This window comes from Bufo gargarizans, chromosome 3, assembly GCF_014858855.1.
Source record: "Bufo gargarizans isolate SCDJY-AF-19 chromosome 3, ASM1485885v1, whole genome shotgun sequence".
NCBI classification, from domain to species: domain Eukaryota; kingdom Metazoa; phylum Chordata; class Amphibia; order Anura; family Bufonidae; genus Bufo; species Bufo gargarizans.
In genome coordinates, this window is record NC_058082.1 from 232,560,068 (window position 1) to 232,581,175 (window position 21,108).

Below are 21,108 nucleotides of genomic sequence, written 5' to 3' on the forward strand. Positions count from 1 at the left end.
ACAAGGACAATGGTTTTAATATCAACTAAACAGATGTTCTATACCATAAGGATAGACTGCCTATGAAACCATTACCAGGGAAGCCTGTGGCATTCCTTATTCATAAAAATAAAAAAATTATATAAAATATAAAATGAAAGGCACAAGGCAACTGCTTGATACACTTCAAATGTTAATGTTTTTCAACCCTATAGACAATATATGAAACTCAGAACTAGAATATTTAAGATTTGCAGCACAGTATTAGCTATGTAAAACATTTTCTCTGCTGTCTCACAGTAGTCTGAGTTCTACTATGCTTTGTCTTTACATATCAAGTAGGTCATCGCCACTTTCATCACTCTCCACAGTAAGCTGCCTTGTCCACCATTTCTTGACTTCTGAGCCACAAGAGATCGCATCAGACATGGCATTCATCTTGCCCATCGCAGATATCATAGTGTTTCGACCTCCAATACGTAGATTGACAGAAGATACAGAGTGACTAATAGGTTTTGGTGCTGTAGAACACAAAGCATGAAGGGATTTCTAAACTACAAATCACAGGTCATATTGTCATAAAGTGGGTCATTTATGAAGACTGATGTGGTGGAGGATCCGCCGAAATAATGAAGAGGCGCATCCAGCTCCAGTCTAAATGTAAGCCAGCTTCCGTCCTGCCGACCCGTCCCCTTCCCTGCCCAGGCCAAACTCACTTTTTTAGACATGGCGTGAGCAGGGAGAAGTCACCATCTGCACCTGAAATATGCCTAACATAGGCGTATTTCAGTAAAATAAATGACCCCCAAAATGCATGGAAATTAATTTGAAGATATCTCAAGCTGATTTAAATATATCTATGAAGTGATTGATAGTTCTGATTAATTATTGTAATCGGGAGTTAAAATTGTCTATGGATTGCCAAAACATTTCTTTTTACCCACCTGCTGGTAGATGCCACTGGCCAACTCTTCTTGAGCGCATTACGCCTTCGATAGAATCTTGATGATCTCTCATAAGATCCGAGAAGGTGGGGCTTAAAAGTTTGGGCTGACTGCTTGTCTATAAGAAAAAAGTTAAAATATTGTTCCTTTAGGTTTTTGCATCAATTCTAAGAACATGTTTCAGATTTATGACAAAAATAAAAGTTGTATATAAATGTATTGCACCTGCATATTTTGTGCATTTTTTGTTTAATTTCCTTAATAGACAAAGTAGACAGATGCCTAATGTTTACTATGTCGACCCATTGTGGCGAACCTATGGCATGGGTGCCAGAGGTGGCACTGAGAGCCCTCTCTGTGGGCACCTGTGACCTGGAAAAAGTCTATGGTGTACCAATATGCCTTGGACTTTCCCTGTCATTCATCAGTGCAGGGCACACTATGAACAGCATGGGCAGAGCATTGAATGTAGGCAGGCTATTATAGCTGTGATAATGTACATGGAAGATATACTATATTGGACTGTAGTATTCAGGGTAAATTACTGTGTTGGCACTTTGCGACAAATGAGTGGCTTTTGGGTTGCAGTTTGGACACTTGGTCTCTAAAAGGTTTACCATCACTGATGTAGACTATGTACTATGCAATTGTGGCATGGATGCCTGCGCCATTTGCCACACAACAAAAAACATACAGGATATTATGCTGTTGCAAGCCCTGGGACTCAGTTTGCGCATCCCTGCTATAGTGCTGTGTAGGGATGTAACTACCATAGCGGCAGACAATGTGACTGCTATGGGGCCCAGTGCAAAAGGGGGCCCAGTCTTAATTGGGATTATCTCTGCTTCTACTGGAGGTGAAAACTTGGTCAGGACTCTACCCTCTAAATCAGGCATGCTCAACCTGGGGCCCTCCAGCTGTTGCTGGCCACAGGTTGAGCATGCCTGCTCTAAATGAACAACTTTTTTTTTTAGCAAATAAAGCAGTGGGAACATGGCTCAAGGTTCATTGAAAAGGGTTTAGGCAGGATCCCTTCTGTCCAGTGTGGGGGGCCTGGTTTGATCCTTGCTTTGGGGCCCTTACTTCTCTATGTACGCCACTGGTGCTGTGCATAGATAACCAACAGAGTCATAATATAGTCACAATAGAACAATAATAAAAATAATATTTAGCTACAATTCGTATAATATATATGACTATTCAGTAAAGCTACCCAATAGTAAACAACAAATACACGTATTTATACATAAAGAATAAAGTAAGAGAAATAAAGTATGAATAAAAGAAAGAAGGAAAAACTTACACTGTAAAAGAATATCACCAAGTAAATTGAGGGGTAGCAAGGTGGTTGGGACCTGTGAGTCCCTCATGATTTTAATGATTTTAATGATTTTTCACCCAAACCTTTTTAAGAGGTATGTAAAATAGAGGTTGCTGAAACCTATTATAAAACCTAGAATAAACAATACTGGGCACTCTCTCTATAAGTAGAACCATGCGAAAAACAGGTATATAGGGTGATAAATTATATATTATCATATACAATTTGTATAAAGATTACATTCAATTTATTGCTTAAAAATATGGATGTATAAAATATTGGCTTAAAAATACCCAATTAATACCCAATAAATACCCAATTAATACATATAAAATATATACGATAGTGGAACACCAGCAGTGTTGTTGGGAGAAGACCTGTCCCTAGGTGTCCCTTTTAGGCTATACCTGCCTTACCTATACCTCACTTATCGTTGGCTAGACCCTGGTCAAAGCCCTAGGAAAGGCCTACAAAGCAGCTTGTAAAAGTGTTTCCCGATGTGTTTCCCCACAGAAGACAGTCATGGTTCATCATAGGACATAACAAAATAGCAGCCATCTTGGCTGCCAGTATCTTTATTTCATCTGCTATTTTGTTATGTCCCCTGATGAACCATGAGGGAAAACGCATCGGGAAACAGTTTGACAATCTGCTTTGTAGGGCTTTCCTAGGGCTTTGACCAGGGTTTAGCTACCTATAAGTGGGGTCGCCCCTTTCGGGGCGGGTGCTCCGCTTTTAGGCAGGGATAGTCTTAAAGGGATACCTAGGGACAGGTCTTCTCCCAACAACACTGCTGGTGACGAAATAACCCCGTTTGGTGGTTTTCGGAACTGCATGGTAACCGTGATTTAATCTACCAACCAACCAATATCGGTAAAAATGATCCTGTTTGACGGTTTTCGAAACTGCATGGTAACCATGAGTAAACCCACCAACCAGCCTACATTGTTTTTTATGTATATCTGTCTAGGATATTGCCCAAAATACTTGTTATTATCTATTCAGCCACACTTTCGTAGGTACATTTATTACCTGCATATAGAATATCTTGTGTGGGGATAAATTATCCTTTTTGTTTTTATTGGATAACCACTTCAGCCCCCCTAGCTTAAACCCCTTTAATGACCAGACCACTTTTTTACAATTCTGCACTACACTACTTTCACGGTTTATTGCTCGGTCATACAACTTACCACCCAAATGAATTTTACCTCCTTTTCTTCTCACTAATAGAGCTTTCATTTGGTGGTATTTCATAGCTGCTGACATTTTTACTTTTTTCGATATTAATCAAAATTGACCGAAATTTTTGCAAGACAATGAAATTTTTCACTTTCTGTTGTAAAATTTTTCAAAAATAAATCAATTTCTATATACATTTTTCTCTAAATTTATTGTTCCACGTGTCTTTGAAAAAAAAAAAACACAATAAGTGTATATTTATTGGTTTGGGTAAAAGTTATAGCGTTTACAAACTATGGTGCAAAAAAATTTTTTTTACGCACTTTGACTTTCTGAGCACCTGTCATGTTTCCTGAGGTTCTACAATGCCCAGACAGTAGAAACACCCCACAAATGACCCCATTTGGGAAAGTAGACACCCTAAGGTATTCACTGATGGGCATAGTGAGTTCATGTAAGTTTTAATTTTTTGTCACAAGTTAGCGGAAAATGATTTTTATTTATTTTTTTCCTTACAAAGTCTCATATTCCACTAACTTGTGACAAAAAATAAAATTTTACATGAACTCACCATACCCCTCGCGGAATACCTTGGGGTGTCTTCTTTCCAAAATGGGGTCACATGTGGGGTATTTATACTGCCCTGTCATTTTAGGGGCCCTAAAGCGTGAGAAGTGGTTTGGAATCCAAATGCGTACAAATGCCCTGTGAAATCCTAAAGTACTCATTGGAATTTGGGCCCCTTTGCGCACCTAGGCTGCAAAAAAGTGTCACACATGTGGTATCGCCGTACTCAGAAGAAGTAGGGCAACGTGTTTTGGGGTGTATTTTTACATATACCCATGCTGGGTGAGATAAATATCTCTGTAAAAGACAACATTTCCAATTTTTTTATACAAAGTTGTTATTTTACAGAGATATTTCTCTGACCCAGCATGGGTATATGTAAAAATACACCCCAAACTACATTGCCCTACTTCTCCTGAGTACGGCGATACCACATGTGTGACACTTTTTTGCAGCCTAGGTGCGCAAAGGGGCCCAAATTCCAATGAGTACCTTTAGGATTTCACAGGGCATTTTTACGCATTTGGATTCTGTGAGGGGTATGGCGAGTTCATGTAAGATTAAATTTTTTTGTCACAAGTTAGTGGAATATGAGACTTTGTAAGAAAAACCAACCAAAAAATAAAATAAAATCAATTTCCGCTAACTTGTGCCCAAAAAAATAAAAAATCTTCTATGAACTCGCCATGCCCCTCAAAAGTGATCTTTATAGCGCCGCAGTGATTTTACGGTGTTTTTGCAGTGATCAGAAAAAAATTCTGTCACTGCGGTGGGGCAGACTGAACGCAAGTGTGCGCACAAGATCAGGCCTGGTCGGGCGAACACTGCGTTTTTTTGTAGAGCCTATAGAACATGTCCTATTCTTGTCCGCAATTGCGGACAAGAAAAGGCATTTTCTATATAGTTCTGGCAATGTGCGGATCCGCAAAACACATACTGACGTCTGAATGGAGCCTTACAGGGGGGTGATCAATGACAGGGGGGTGATCAGGGAGTCTATATGGGGTGATAAGGGGTTAATAAGTGACAGGGGGGGGGGGTGTAGTGTAGTGTGGTGATTGGTGCTACTTACAGAGCTGCCTGTGTCCTCTGGTGGTCGATCCAAGCAAAAGGGACCACCAGAGGACCAGGTAGCAGGTATATTAGACGCTGTTAACAAAACAGCGTCTAATATACTTTTTTAGGGTTAAAAAAATCTCATCTACAGCCTGCCAGCGAATGATCGCTGCTGGCAGGCTATAGATTAACTTCTCAGCCACGCGACGCTGTGAACGCGCGTGCATGCGCGTTCACGCGAAATCTCGGCTCATGCGGGATGACGCGCCGATGCTTCCATGAGGAATAACCCGGCCGCCCGCAGGACGCATCCCTGATTTAGGTAGTCGGGAGAAGGATAAGATAAAAAGTTACATTTTAGAGGAATTTTTTCAATAAGCACAAGTTTGTGAGGACAGTTGCTAAATCTTTTTGTGACTTTCTGCATTTTATACCACTCATTCCAGTTTTGAAAAGCAGGTTCAAAAGTGTCTGAGGTTAGTGAGTTTCACTCCAGATTTAATTTGCAAAAGAAGTCCCAAAGTCACTCCAGTAAGGGGTGGTAGAAAACTGGAGTAACATTTCTAGACAAAAGATTTAGGCTTAAAGAAGACCTGTCACCAAAAAATGCAATGCAATCTGAAAGCAACATGTTATAGAGCAGGAGAGGCTGAGCAGATTGATATATATTTTTGGCTGAGCAGATTGATATATATTTTTGTGGGAATAAATTCTGTAAAACTTGTTTGTTACATTTACACCTGCAGCCCTGTAAAGTGCTATCGGTACAGGGAGGAGAAGTGACTGACAGCTATCTTATATATACACTTATACAGTGGCGTAGCTAAAGGCTCATGGGCCCTGGTGCAAGAGTTCAGCTTGCCCCCCCCACTTCACTCACTGCTGGTGCACCTAGATTTTCTGCTGCCCAAGGCAAATATTGAAATGCCCCCCCCCCCCACTTCCCTTCAGTACTACTGTTAAAGGGGTTGTCCTCTTTTTACTACTTATGGTCGTCAATATCAGATCGTCTGGGGTACTCCGGCACCCCCGACGATCAGCTATTTGAAGAGAGGGCAGCGCTCATATGAGAGCTGTTTTCTCTGTTCACCTGCTCGCCGTAGCATTCGCAGTGATGAGCAGGTAAACAGAGCAGAGAAGGCAGCGCTCATACAAAAAAAAAAAAAAAAACTGACAACCACTTAAATACTTACTTGGGAAACAATACATACAGTGCTACAGAACATACAGGGCAATACAGCGCCACATATGTACCTCTTACATCCAGTGACTTCTCTTCTCTGATGTAGATATTCTTTTTCCTCTTCTTCTCCTGTCAGACCAGACCGCCATGGTGACTTCACTTCAACCGTGCCTCGTCTCTGCAGAGTTTAACAGATGTCTCACTTTCCTACTTTTCCATCCTCTTCCTCACCTTCTCAACACCCCATCCTGCCACTCCCAGTACTGTTCCCACTGTGCTCCCCAATACTTTTCAGCAGAAACAGTCCTCCTGAAAATACCGGTACCACACAGATAGTGCGTCAGTACAAAAACACCCCTTTATATTATGCGCTAGTACAATAAAATTCTCCTCTTCCTTTCAGATCAGACCCCTATATAAAATCCTAAATAAGATCCCCCATCTCAGACCAAACCCTCTTTAGACCTCTATGTCAGACCCCATATAAGACCCCAGTTTTAGACCTCAGATTAGACCCCCATTAGACCTTCAGACCCCCATTAGACCTCCAGACCCCCATATCAGACCTCTAGACTCCCATATCTGACCCCCATTAGACCTCCAGACCCCCATATCTGACCCCCATTAGACCTCCAGACCCTCAATCAGACCTCCATCAGACCCCCAGTCAGACCTCTCCAGACCCCCAGTCAGACCTCTCCAGACCCCCCAGTCAGACCTCTCCAGACCCCCCAGTCAGACCTCTCCAGACCCCCCAGTCAGACCTCTCCAGACCCCCCAGTCAGACCTCTCCAGACCCCCCAGTCAGACCTCTCCAGACTCCCCAGTCAGACCTCTCCAGACTCCCTAGTCAGACCTCTCCAGACCCCCCCATTAGACCACTTCAGACCCCCCAGTCAGGCCTTCAGACTGCCAGTAAGACCTCCAGACCCCTTAGTCAGACCTCCAGACACCCAAGTCACACCTCCAGAGCCCCCATTAGACCACTTCAGACCCCCAGTCAGACTTCCAGACCCCCAGTCAGACCTCCAGACCCCCTAGTCAGACCTCCAGACCCCCATAGACCACTCCAGACCGCCCATAGACCTCTCCAGACTCCCAGTGAGACCTCTCCAGACACCACATTAGACTTCCATATTAGTCCTCAGATCAGACTGTAAAATAATAAAGTAACTTACCTCTCCTGCCGACACTCTCCTTGTCCTGTCTTCTCTTCTCAGGGCCCGTGCTGCAGTCATCTGACCTCCTGAAGCTGCAGGCAGCAAGGACACAGCAGCGCCGTCCCCGAGAAGAGCAAGAAGGAGGAGGGGTAAGTACTGTACATCGATGACAGCGCTTCTCTCCCCCTCCTCCTGCAGACTAGTGAGCGCTTCCTCACTAGTATTCCCTTTATAAGATGCACTCCCCTGGCTTAGGGGCCCAGTTGCAACCGCTGTGACCCATATAGTTACGCCAGTGCACTTATGCACACAATGCTATCAATCACTGATAACACCTCTTCCCTGTACCGATGCTGTTCACAGAAGGTAGAAAAAGCAGAGATATAAATGTATAAATTACAAGTTTTACTGAATCTCTTCCCACACAAATATATACCAATCTGCTCAGTTTAGACTGCTCTACAACATGGTGCTGTCAGATTGCATTGCGTTTTGGTGACAGGTCCTCTTTAAAGGTTCACCAGATTTAACAAACATGTGGTTGATAAATTTGGCGCAAAGTACGACAAAGCAGTCTCACATGCATTTCTAAGTTTAGTATTCCATTAAAACCACTCATCAGATGACTTTTTAAGTCTACTTTCACACTGGCGTTTTGGCTTTCCGTTTGTGAAATCCGTTCAGGGCTCTCCCAAGTGGTCCAAAACGGATCAGTTTGCATTCTAATGCATTCTGAATGGAAAAGGATCCGCTCAGAATGCATCAGTTTGCATCAGTTCAGTCTCCATTTCGCTTTGGAGACGGACACTAAAACTCTGTTTGCAGCGTTTTGGTGTCCGTCTGATGAAACTGAGCCAAACGGATCCGTCCTGGCACACAATGTAAGTCAATGGGGATGGACCTGTTTTCACTGACACAATCTGGCACACTAGAAAACGGATCCGTCCTCCATTGACTTTCAATGGTGTTCAAGACGGATCCGTCATGATTATGTTAAAGATAATACAAACTGATCCGTTCTGAACAGATGCAGACGGTTGTATTATCTGAACGGATCCACCCATGACGGATCCGCACAAAACGCGAGTGTGAAAGTAGCCTAATAATGTACCTCTGGCTGGGCATTATCTTGGTTATTGAGGCTCATGTCGTCGCTTGGCTGTGTTGTTTCAATACTAGGAGGGTTCCCATACCGCTCCCTTTCTTGTTGCTGGCTCTCTCGTAGACTGTGGATAATGCTGCAGGATTGCTGTTGTTTCTAAAAGAATTTAAAGTGAACACTGAGGTCTGCAAATAACCAAATGATTCTGAAAACACGTTAAGATTCATGTGACTGGCAATATTATTGGGTGCAAAGCATCTGGCAGTGTTATGGGGGTTCTCTGACAATCTACATTTACTGGAGATCTTGGTCTATCTAATATTATAGGGTATGGATGCTATCTGCTGCTGTTATGAAGATTACCATGTTATGGGGTACTCTAGCTGGCAATAATATAGGGGCTCTATGGTGGGTTCTGATATGACAGTATTAGGCCCAATCCAGATACAGTATGATCACCGTTAACTTACTGCAAATTTTGTCAAGGACAATTTATTACAGATCAGATTCAATACTATATTGCAACATGCTAGCAAGACTCTTGACAGACTGCAATTTACATTGCAACCAAATATATAGATAAATATAGCATATACATCTTCCAATAGAGTATTGTGAAGTCATGTGTTTTTTCAAAGCTGGTCATCCAGCACCAGAAATATCAAGCCAATAGGAAAGCTAAGGAAGGACACATCTCTCCTGTTATGTGAATACTCTGATATGGTGGCTACTAGGCAATGTAAAAAATGAAACAACATTTACAACATATGGATTTTGTTTTACTCACAGCCCGAATACGTTTGAGACACTTCTTCAGCCACATGCGTATAGTTTGTTTAGCCACTTCTTCCTCTATTGTGTACTCCAGCTGTTCCCGTGCTAGCAGTTCTTCCAGCTGAAGGCTCTTTCTGATGTCCACCGATCTGTATGACAGCATGCTGCATGAAAAATGTCAAGCGAAAGCTTATTTATCTGGGCAAAGCATTTTTAAGTGACATTCTATGCATTGGTTTAAACAAACATGCAATGCATTCTAAGAGTCTTCAAAGCCTTTCACTTTTTTCACATTTTGTTCTGTTGCGTCCTTGTGTTAAAATACAAAAAAGTTTCCGTTTTCCCTCATCAATCTGCACTCAGTACCCCATAATGAGAAAGTGAAAATAGAATGTTTGAAAGCTTTGCTAATTTATTAAAAAGGAAAAATTTGAATATTGCATTGACATAAGTATTTAGACCCTTCACACAGTTGTCCCTAAGACACTCCTGTGTTGTCTTGGCTGTGTGCTTGACTTGTTTTGTTGGAAGGTGAACCTTTTACCCAGAGAGGGTCCAGAGCACTCTAGATCAGGTTTTTATTAATACTTTATCTGTACTTTGCTTCATTCAGCTTTCCTTCAACCCTGGCCAGTTTTCCCTGTCCCAGCTGCTGAAAAACATCACAGTATGGTGCTGCCACCACTATGCTTCACTGTAGGGATGATATTGGGCAGGTGATGAGCAGTGCCTGGTTTCCTCCAGACATTACACTTAGAATTGAAGCCCCAAAAAATCAATCTTTGTTTCATCAGAGCAGAGAACCTTGTTTCTCACAGTGTGCTTAGAGTCCTTTAGGTGCTTTCTTGCAAACTTCAAGTGGGCTTTCATATGTTGCCCTTCTACCATCCCGACACAGGGTCTTTGGAGTTCAGCCAAAGTGACCATTGGGCTCTTGATCACCTCTTTTCTCCCCTGATTACTTCTTACATTTCGGAATTATGGAGGCCACTATACTCTTGGGAACTTTCAGTGCAGATTTTTTTGTATCCTTCTCCAGATCCTCCTCAACGCTTGCTTTTTGCTGATATATATTGTCAGCTGTGACACCTTATATAGACAAGGTTGTGTCTTTACAAATCATGTCCAATCAACTGAATTTATCACATGTGGACTCCAATTAAGGTGTAGAAACAGCTCAAAAATGATCAAGAAAAATGGGAGACCCCCAGTGCTAAATTTCAAGTGTCATAGCAAAGGGGCTGAATACTCACGTCCACAGGATCAGGGCCGATCCTACACGGGGTGCAGTGGGTGCCCCGCACCCCAGCGCTGTCACCCGAAAGGCGCCGAGCGAGCCGCCGGGACTTTTTTTTTTTTTTACTTTTTTTTTTTTTTAACCACCTCCGGACCGCCCGGTGGGCCGGGCCGCCTCAGCCTCAGGGTTCGAGTGGGGCCGGGGGTGTGCCGCCGGCCGGCCGGGTATGGCCTAATCAATTCACATCACACCCCTGTCACTGTCTGTGACTGCTCCGCTCCGCCTCCTGCCAGCCCACTGTGACACAAAGAACAGACACACGACACATATACTGACGTGACTCACGTGTGAGACTGAGACCGCCTCCTGTAGTCCGCCTCCTGTGCTCTGCCTCCTGTGCTCCGCCTCCTGTGCTCCGCCTCCTGTGCTCCGCCTCCGTGCTCTGCCTGACTGCCTCCCATCTTCCGGCGGCCGGCAGCGTAACGTCGCTCACTGCGACGTAACGTAGTGAGTGACGTCACGTCACGTTACAGTTACGCTGCCGCCGGCCGCCAATTTTGAATATTGAAGAGCGGGACTGGAGCACTGCTGCCAGTGCCACGCCAGTCACGCCACCAGCTTCTGCCTGCCAGTGCCCGCCCCTGCGCCCTAGTAGTGCCAACTGGCTTGTACTAAGTTGTGATGAGAATACATTTGGAGTCCTCCTGACTGAGTCCTGACTCCTGACTGTCCCAGGCAGTAAGTTAGTGAATACTGAATAGTGATGATTAGTGATAGATTATATTAGATAAGATAGTAACTTATGTAAGGCCTCTTTCACACTTGCGTTGTCCGGATCCGGCGTGTACTCCACTTGCCGGAATTACACGCCGGATCCGGAAAAACGCAAGTGTACTGAAAGCATTTGAAGACGGATCCGTCTTCAAAATGCTTTCAGTGTTACTATGGCACCCAGGACGCTATTAAAGTCCTGGTTGCCATAGTAGTAGTGGGGAGCGGGGGAGCGGCATACTTACCATCCGTGCGGCTCCCGGGGCGCTCCAGAATGACGTCAGAGCGCCCCAGGCGCACGGATGACGTGTACATGCGATCACGTGATCCATGCGCTTGGGGCGCCCTGACGTCACTCTGGAGCGCCCCGGGAGCCGCACGGACGGTAAGTATGCTGCTCCCCGCTCCCCACTACACTTTACCATGGCTGCCAGGACTTTAGCGTCCCGGCAGCCATGGTAACCATTGAGAAAAAGCTAAACGTCGCATCCGGCAATGCGCCGAAACGACGTTTAGCTTAAGGCCGGATCCGGATCAATGCCTTTCAATGGGCATTCATTCCGGATCCGGCCTTGCGGCAAGTGTTCCGGATTTTTGGCCGGAGCAAAAAGCGCAGCATGCTGCGCTATTTGCTGCGGCCAAAAAACGTTCCGTTCCGTAACGGAAGACATCCTGATGCATCCTGAAGGACGGACTGTCCATTCAGAATGCATTAGGAAAATCCTGATCAGTATTCTTCCGGCATAGAGCCCCGACGACGGAACTCTATGCCGGAAGACTATAACGCAGGTGTGAAAGAGCCCTAAGTGAGCTATTGAGCTTGTAAATAAACTTGTGCAAACTGCAAACTATATGAGTAGTTACTAACTACTCATATACTTTGCACAAGTTTATTTACAAGCTCAATAGCTCACTTACATAAAGGAACGGACGTCTTACAATAGGGTGGGACACTGTTATGGGGGGGGGGGGGGGAGGAGAAGTGATATGTGGATGATGACACATTTATATAGCACAAGATGCTTGCGCTGCCTGCCATATATGTGTGTCATCCACAGATCCCCCCGGCCACCTATAACAGTGTCATCCACAGATGCCCCATAACAGTGTGTCACCCACAGATGTCCCCATAAGTTCCATAACAGTGTCATCCACAGATGCCCCCATAACCGTGTGTAATCCACTGATGCCCATAACAGTGTGTCATCCACAGATCCCCCATAACAGTGCGTCATCCACAGATCCCCCATAACAGTGCGTCATCCACAGATGCCCCCTAACAGTGCGTCATCCACAGATCCCCCATAACAGTGCGTCATACTGTCATCCACAGATCCCCCATAACAGTGTGTCATACTGTCATCCACAGATCCCCCATAACAGTGCGCCTGCGCACTGAGGAGAGACAGAAAGGAGGGCACATAATCAGTGGAAGCAAGCAGAGGACGGTACAGCAGACGACTGAATCGCTTCTTTTGTAAGTAAATTGTTTTATTATAAATGTAGTTTAATGTTTTTGTCTTTTATTATATTCTGGCTTTTGCTTGGTTATGTATGATGCTTTTTGATAATAAGTAAATGTAGTGGTGCTATAATGTGGACCCCAGGCCTCTCTGATGTCCTGCAGGCTGGGCTGGCGCTGTGGCAGCATACGGTTGGTCAGGCAGCAGAGAGGCTCTGGGGCTGTCATTGTGCTCTGGTACTTTTCCCTTCACAGCCACTGCTATCTCTCTCTCGTACAGTGCGGACTCTGCAAGAGGCTTTCCGTTTGCTCTCCGTCCTCTTAAAAGTCTATGGGAATCAAAACGGATCCATCTGGTTCCTGTTATGCAAGACTTAAAACAAAGTCCGTCTTGCATAAGGGGACCCAGACTGATCCGTTATGCTTTCTCATAAACTTCTATTAGGACAGAGCAAAACGGAATGCCTCTTAGGGTCCATTCACACGTCCGTTGTTTCTTTCCTGATCTGTTACGTTTTTTGCGGAACAGATCTGGACCCATTCATTTTCAATGGGTCCTGAAAAAAATCGGACAGCTCAATTTCAGATTTTTTTTCAGGACCCATTGAAAATGAATGGGTACAGAACTGGTCCAGATCTGTTCCGCAAAAAACGGAACAGATCAGGAAAGAAACAACGGACGTGTGAATGGACCCTTAAAGGTTTCCGTTTTGCATTCCATCTGGCCATTCCGTTATATTCCGTTTGAAACGGAACCTATAACGGAATGGCATAACGCAGATGTAAACCCACCCTGTACGGAATAGGTGGTATTTGCCAGAGTTGCTGGAGAACTGTGAGTGCAATTTCGGGGGCACTGACCTGTACAGGGTGTGGAGGATTGGGAGGTTGAGATCCACTGAGGATATTATAAGACTTTTCTGTAGCTTCCTATATTGTTGCAAAGCTTGTGTGTTGGCTGAAGCCTTCCTATCTTACTGGTGGCTGGCCCTGCCCCTCAATTGTGCTTCCGGGTTTGGCTCCGCCCCTAGACTGCAAGGGGGTGGGGCTGAAGTTGTTGCCATAGAAACATTGTAAAGGGGAGGAGTTAGTAAGATAACCACGCCCATGTGGGGGCGCCAGAAATATTTCTGCACCCAGGCGCCTGTGACCCTAGGATCGGCCCTGCACAGGATAGGAGAAAACTATCAGATTGGTGGTAGTCCTACCGCTAGCACCACCACAACCAATCACGAGGACTCTGTACCCCATGGGGCCCCCCCTGAAATTGATGTAGTGGCAAGGGGAAAAGCGCACTGTTGCTCCGTTCATTTCTATGGGAGCGCCAGAGATAGCAGAGTACAGAACTTGGCTATCTCCGGTTCCAATAGAAATTATTAGAGTGTCGACGCACTTTTCCAATTAGCCACTTTGTCCAATTCAGGGGGGTCCCATTCTTGTGATTGGTCGGGGTTCCAGTGGTAGGACCCCCACCGATATGATAATTATCCTCTATCCTATGTATAGAGGATACCTTAGTATAGATGGAATGTATAGAGGATACCGTGGTATAGATGCAATACCCCTTTAAGGATCACAATCTGGTCATAGTAAGTCTCAATTACACTGTAGAGAATGGTCATTACAACAGGTTTTAATTAACATGACTCTCAAAGGAAAACAAAGGGAAAGTCACAATTGTGACATGCTACACCTCCTGAAAGCAAATCCATATGGCCTTCCCATCTAAATGATCAATTTTGCACATGTCTTAGTACAATCGCTTTATATTTTCATGAGACAATAAATATAAATGCTTACACCCTTAAACTTTCATTATTTTTCTGCTTCATTTGGCATATGTGTTCACATGCTGGGTTGTCAGTTCCTGGGTTGTATAAAATTACAATTATCTTCTTCTAAAAATGTATAATAAAAAATACTGTACCTGAGTACATCATGAAAGGTAACATCACCACCACTATGCAAGCGCTCCATTTCATAGCACATGTGCTTAAATAAAAGCTTGTCTTTGTCCAAATCTACTTCTAGACGGCCACGAAGCAACCTCAGGAGGAACTTCACACGAAAAGTTGGAATAACCCCCTGGTGATAAGATTCAAAGCATTACATTAAGCAAGAACTGGAGTTTCAACTGTTATTTATTTCCTTTATATAAGAACCAGTCTTAGAAAAATCTCATACACATACATACATAAACTTTATAGAAATTTGTATATTCACACAATCCAATCTTGTCACAGTTTTTGCTGTTTATCCAAGATCTGCCCAGCCAAAACCGTCCACAGTTCTCCAGTGGAATGCTAGTTCCACAGCTAGCATAGATGATGCACATTAAAACCATATTAGCATATAAAGTGACACATGTCAGAGTTGCAAAAAATAGGCCTAGTCAGGAAGCTAAAAACTGTCTTGTCTTGAAGGGGTTAATTTCCTTGCAGACTGTGAATACTCATGACATAGTTCTCTAACTAAAGTCACATGCACACAACCGTCTTCCCCCAGAACACACTGCCAGTGTCAGCCACATCTCCGAAACCAATGGCAGCTACTCAGACCCCAACTCACTGCATCATAGTGATTTATGATGCAGTGAGTTCCTATCTGACCATGAGTCTTTTGTACTGTTCTCACGTGACCATACGGTTGTGTGCATGAGCCCCAATGGTACCATTTTCTAACAAAACCATAGGGTCCAGATAGCCTCCATTCATGTGTATTTAATGTGTGATTCATTCAAGATCATTGCCAACAATCTGTACTAGATTCAACACAAGCTTCTCCTTGTAATTAATCAGTAAGGAGTCCTTCAGACTCCATAATGAATAATCAATGCAAGCGATGAGCTTGCTACGTAGAGCCTGAATGGTTTTGAGGATTTGCATAGCAACAGGGCTAACCGCAAAAGGTGTCCAAGGTGTATTATCATGCAATTGTGCAAATAGCTGGTTTCCTCCAATGCTATGGGGGTCATTTATTAACCTGAAATACAACTATATTAGACGTATTTCAGGCACAGATTGCAGAGCAATTTGCATCTTTTCCACGCTAACACAGGTCTAAAAAAGTAAGCGTGGGAGGGAGATGCGCCAGTAGGCCCGTCTTATTTACCATTTTCTACGCCTGTTTTAGGTGTAGAAAAGGGTCTAAATGTAAGACAGCAATGAAGTTGGCTTACTTTTAGAAGTGGCGCTAGATGCACCAAAGTTATGTAGAGGCCAGCGCATTTACATAACTTCGGTGATCCAATGCCAGAGCAAGGGCATTATTAAGACCGGCGTCTAAAATGCCAATCTTCATAAATGACCCCCTATATGTCTAGTTAGACATTATGGACCTTTTCACTTCCTTATGCCTCTTCTTGATTTACTAACTTCACTCCAGCACTTTGCACTAAAATACTGGTGCACGGCTACTCCTGTTAGCCATGTCCTCTTTTCTAGACATGTTTAAAAAACCCTGATCAGGGTTTTATACTGTTTCTACTGACATCCCTGTCCTTCGAGCCAAGTTGGTACTAAACACTGACTCATTAAGACTGTAAAATTCTGAGCATTTAGGTCAGTCTTCTTATAGTCAGCAATGGTTGCAGAGAAATTCAACACTATACAGTGTAACAATGTTATGGGTTTATCACAGAAAGCAGTTATTACCTCTCTTTTATCATCAACCATATTCCATATTATTTGATAATGGCGGAGGTCATTGGGACTTAGTAATTGATCCTCTTCAGTAGAGTAGAAAAGAGAAAAATTCTCTACAATTATAGCTGAAATAAAGAAAAATATATTCACATTATGGTTTATTCAAGATTAACAATAGATGTATTGAAACAGTAAATGTTATATTATGTGGTTTCAAGGAACACTCATTGTCCCTAATGTAAGTTATTATCACAACATCTCCCTTTACAAACAGGAGCAATCCTGGAAATGCACAGTCTGCAGACGAAGACCTGATCCAAGACTCCAAATGACATAACAGTTTTCTGCTCATTTTCTGCTACTGATACGTACCAACTAAAAGGTTTAACATGATGTAGGCAATGATGACATAAAAGGAACAGAAGTACATGAGTGCTCCAGCGTAATTTCCACAATCGGTTTCCCAGTACCTACTACTATCAGGTGTGCAAAATGGAGGTTGTACCTAGAATTACAAAATCAAAGTTTTTAACTCATTAATGTAAAGTGGCATACATATACTGCCTGTTACCAGTGTGAGGTAATTTCTGCACTTTTTCATACCTTTTATGTAATGTTGGTCACATGACCACCAGCAAGAAGGTGGCTGTGATTGACAGCCACACTCTTGCACTAATGGTTAGGATCATAGTTTTACACTACAAGCCTGAAGCTTGAAGTTTTTTATTTTTTATGTATTTGTTTATATAATAGCAAACTATGCAATTGCTAAGTATATATGTATTTAAAATCTTGCTTACATAGCTTTCTCACATCAGATTGTTGACCCCTATCTACACAGCAGAATGGCATAGCCCAAGTATCAGTCAATTCTATGTAATGCATCCATGGCCAAACTAAACCATGGCATCAGTCATGTGACATTTCTCGTCATATAACCCCTAACATTCAGTAACCAACAGTGTTACATGATGTAAATGTGCTAGGTCAGCATGTGCTAGGTCAGCATTACATGGGATAACTACATAGGACTTATAGTGTAAACCATTGTGGCTATAACAACCACTTCACCGTATGTGTGTTTACATGGCTGCCTGTTTCCAGGTGGTTTATAAAATGACTGCCTGTCTTTATGTGATGGTGTCATGTTGTTAATAAAGAAAAATAAAGACACTGACAGACATGAGGTTCTGAATCTTAATAAACTACTATTCATTTCACCTGTTAGATATATGCACTGTTAACTGAATGCCAGAGGTTAAACAATAGGCTTGAGGGACACATGACTGACATGATCTTTAGTCCTATTCAAATCTCCTACAGATGCATTTTACAGGATGGGCTGTACCATTTTTTTTTCTTTAGAGATCAAGGCTATTGTGTGGATATAATAAAAGTCTGTGAGCAACATTTTAAATACATGTATATTAGAAAATGGTATAACTGCCTAGTCTCTAAACAAATAAATGTAATCATTAAAACCAGAATACCTCTTTAACAATTGAACTAAGAAATTAAAAAAGTATTAAAGAAAGGCAAACAATAAAAGAAACATTTTATTTTGAAGACCATGTTTACTCATTACAAATTAGTAAACAGTAATAAAATACACATATTTGGTATCCTCATACTCATAATATACAGTCCTGATCAAAAGTTTAAGACCACTTGAAAAATGGCAAAAAATCATATTTTACATTGTTGGATCTTAACAAGGTTCCAAGTAGAGCTTCAACATGCAACAAGAAGAAATGAGAGTGAGACAAAACATTTTTTGTGTATTCAATTAATTGAAAATAACGATTAAACTGAAACAGGCTGTTTTTCCGCTGATCAAAAATTTAGTACCACATGCCTTCAAAAGGCCAAATCTGCGCAAAGATGTGGATTCATTGTCATTTTCTGTCAGGTAGTCACACGTTGTGATGGCAAAGGTAAAAAAACTCTCCCTTTTTGAACGTGGTCGGGTTGTTGAACTGCATAAGCAGTGTCTCTCACAGCGCGCCATCGCTGCTGAGGTGGGACGCAGTAAGACAGTCATTTGGAATTTCTTAAATGATCCTGAGGGTTATGGAACAAAAAAGTCTAGTGGACGACCCAAAAAAATTTCATCATCACTGAGCCGGAGGATCCAATTGGCTGTCTGTCAAGACACTGGACGATCCTTGACCCAAATTAAGGCCCTTACTGGTGCTGACTGCATCCTCCTATAACCATCAGACGGCATCTGAGACTGAAGGGCTTCAAAAACAAAAAACGTCTTCAAAGACCTCATCTCCTTGAATGCCACAGAACTGCTCGTTTGGACTTTGCAAGAGAGCACCAAACATGGGACATTCAAAGGTGGAAGAAAGTTTTATTCTCTGATGAGAAAAAATTTAACCTTGATGGTCCTGATGGTTTCCAACATTACTGGCATGACAAGCAGATCCCACCTGAGATGTTTTCTACGTGCCACAGTAGAGGGGGCGCCATAATGGTATGGGGTTCTTTTTCCTTCAGTGGAACAATGGAGCTTCAGGAAGTGCAGGGGCATCAAACGGCCGCTGGCTATGTCCAGATGTTGCAGAGAGCATTCCTCATGACTGAGGGCCCTCGTCTGTGTGGTTTTTCAACAGGACAACGCTACAGTACACAATTCCCGCAGGACAAGGGACTTCTTCCAGGAGAATAACATCACTCTTTTGGCCCATCCTGCGTGTTCTGCTGATCTAAATCCAATTGAGAACCTTTGGGGATGGATGGCAAGGGAAGTTTACAAAAATGGACAACAGTTCCAGACAGTAGATGGCCTTTGTGCGTCCGTCTTCACCACTTGGAGAAATGTTCCCACTCACCTCATGGAAACTCTTGCATCAAGCATGCCAAAACAAATTTTTGAAGTGATAAACAATAAGGGCTCATGCACACGACAGTATTGCTTTTTCAGTGTTTTGCGGTCCGTTTTTAACGGATCCGTTGTTTCGTTTTTTGTTTCCGTTGTGTTTCCATTTCCTTTCCGTTTTTCCGTTCCGTTTTTCCGTATGCCATATACAGTATACAGTAATTACATAGAAAAAATTGGGCTGGGCATAACATTTTCAATAGATGGTTCAGCAAAAACGGAACGGATACGGAAGACATACGGATGCATTTCCGTATGTGTTCCATTTTTTTGCGGACCCATTGACTTGAATGGAGCCAAGCACCGTGATTTGCGGACAAGAATAGGACATGTCTTTTCACGGCACAGAAATACTGAAATACTGAAACGGAATGCACACTGAGACACTTCAGTATTTTTTGCTGAACCATTGAAATGAATGGTTCAGTATATGTTCCGCATACTGAACTAAAAAAACGGCCAGTATACTGAACGCAAAATACTGTTGTGTGCATGAGCCCTAATGGCGGAGCTACTCATTACTGAGTTCATGTTTGGAAGTTGGATAACTTTTTTTGGGGGGGGGGGGGGTTATTATTTTTTTTTGGAGGTGTTGTCCTAAACTTTTGATCAGCTGAAAAACAGCCTGTTTCAGTTTATTCGTTGTTTTCATTAAATTGAATGCTCAAAAATTGTTTTGTCTCACTCCCATTTCTTCTTGTTGCATGTTGAAGCTCTACTTGGAACCTTGTTAAGATCCAGCCATGCTAAATATGATTTTTTTGCCATTTTTCAAGTGGTCCTAAACTTTTGATCAGGACTGTACAACCCTATTACTGAGCTACAGCATGATCAAACAAAATGCCGGCCACTCTTAGAAATGTAATTGACTTTTATAAAGTAAAATAAAACCTGTAGCCAATTAGTAGCTGTCTACTCACCATACAGTCATGCATTATTTTATTCCAGTCTTCCCCAGTTACTATCCTGAAAAGGACGGTTATAGCTTTTCCTGCCGTGGAGAAGTTTGCATGTCTAGAAGTAACAAAATAAATCAAAATAGTAAACTTTCAATTCTAAAATGCTCCGTTCTTGAAGTAGTTTTCAAGTAAATAACCTTTATAACATGCCCCAAATTTCTATTTCACCGCAACCCCTATCAATCCTGGAAATTAGGATATTCCAAATCACCGATGTAAAGGGATAGAAGGACACATGATCACTATTCAACGAAAATCTAAGGGTTTGATCAGTGGGGGTCTGAGTGCTGAGAACCACACTGATTGCTAAAACGAAGAGAAAGAAGCACTCATACAGTGCTGTGTCTCCATGCTGCAGGAGATGGACTGTAGAGGCTCATAGACTTTATACTAAGCATGTCCCCAGTAGCAAGGAGAGAAAACGTTCTGTATCAGGGCTTCTTTCTCCTCTTTTTTCCCCGCTGAATCCTAAAATGAGGATAAAGAAGCACTGATACCGAACGTTCTCACTCCTTGCTACTGGAGACAGGCCCAATAACTCAGTAGTCTATGAGCTGTCTATAAGCCCCTCCTTTTTTCCTTTATGAAGTCCTTTGCCATTGTAAAAACTATAAGAAATTGACATTGCCTCAGCAATAATGGCCTACATGGTGAACATAGTAATGTAATAGAAGTAAATAAATACATAATACCAAAGTTCATTCTACCTCACAAAAAAAAATAAACTGAATAAAACGAGATGGTAAAGTCATGTGTCCCCAAATGGTACCAATAAAAACTACAAGCCCTCCAACAAACAGCAAGCTCTCATACAGCTCCATCAACAGAGATGTCAGCACAGTGATGCTTTGTGGCTTGCTATGCGTACAAGACACTGCATATT

General features: G+C 42.7%; 1 protein-coding gene across 2 annotated transcripts in view; it reads right to left on the reverse strand.

The window, feature by feature from the left end:
• Positions 1–251: 251 nt before the first annotated feature.
• The window catches only part of NALCN (sodium leak channel, non-selective), a 759,765-nt gene continuing 738,908 nt past the window's right edge, over positions 252–21,108 (reverse strand). For both annotated transcript variants that reach the window (XM_044284936.1, XM_044284935.1), the window contains 8 exons: positions 20,187–20,280; positions 16,755–16,887; positions 16,392–16,507; positions 14,666–14,823; positions 9,282–9,432; positions 8,504–8,650; positions 924–1,041; positions 252–500 (listed from right to left, as the gene is read on the reverse strand). In XM_044284936.1, the coding sequence (XP_044140871.1) occupies positions 307–500; positions 924–1,041; positions 8,504–8,650; positions 9,282–9,432; positions 14,666–14,823; positions 16,392–16,507; positions 16,755–16,887; positions 20,187–20,280 (1,111 nt within the window). In that variant the 3' untranslated portion in view covers positions 252–306. The remainder of the gene's footprint in view (positions 501–923; positions 1,042–8,503; positions 8,651–9,281; positions 9,433–14,665; positions 14,824–16,391; positions 16,508–16,754; positions 16,888–20,186; positions 20,281–21,108) is intronic.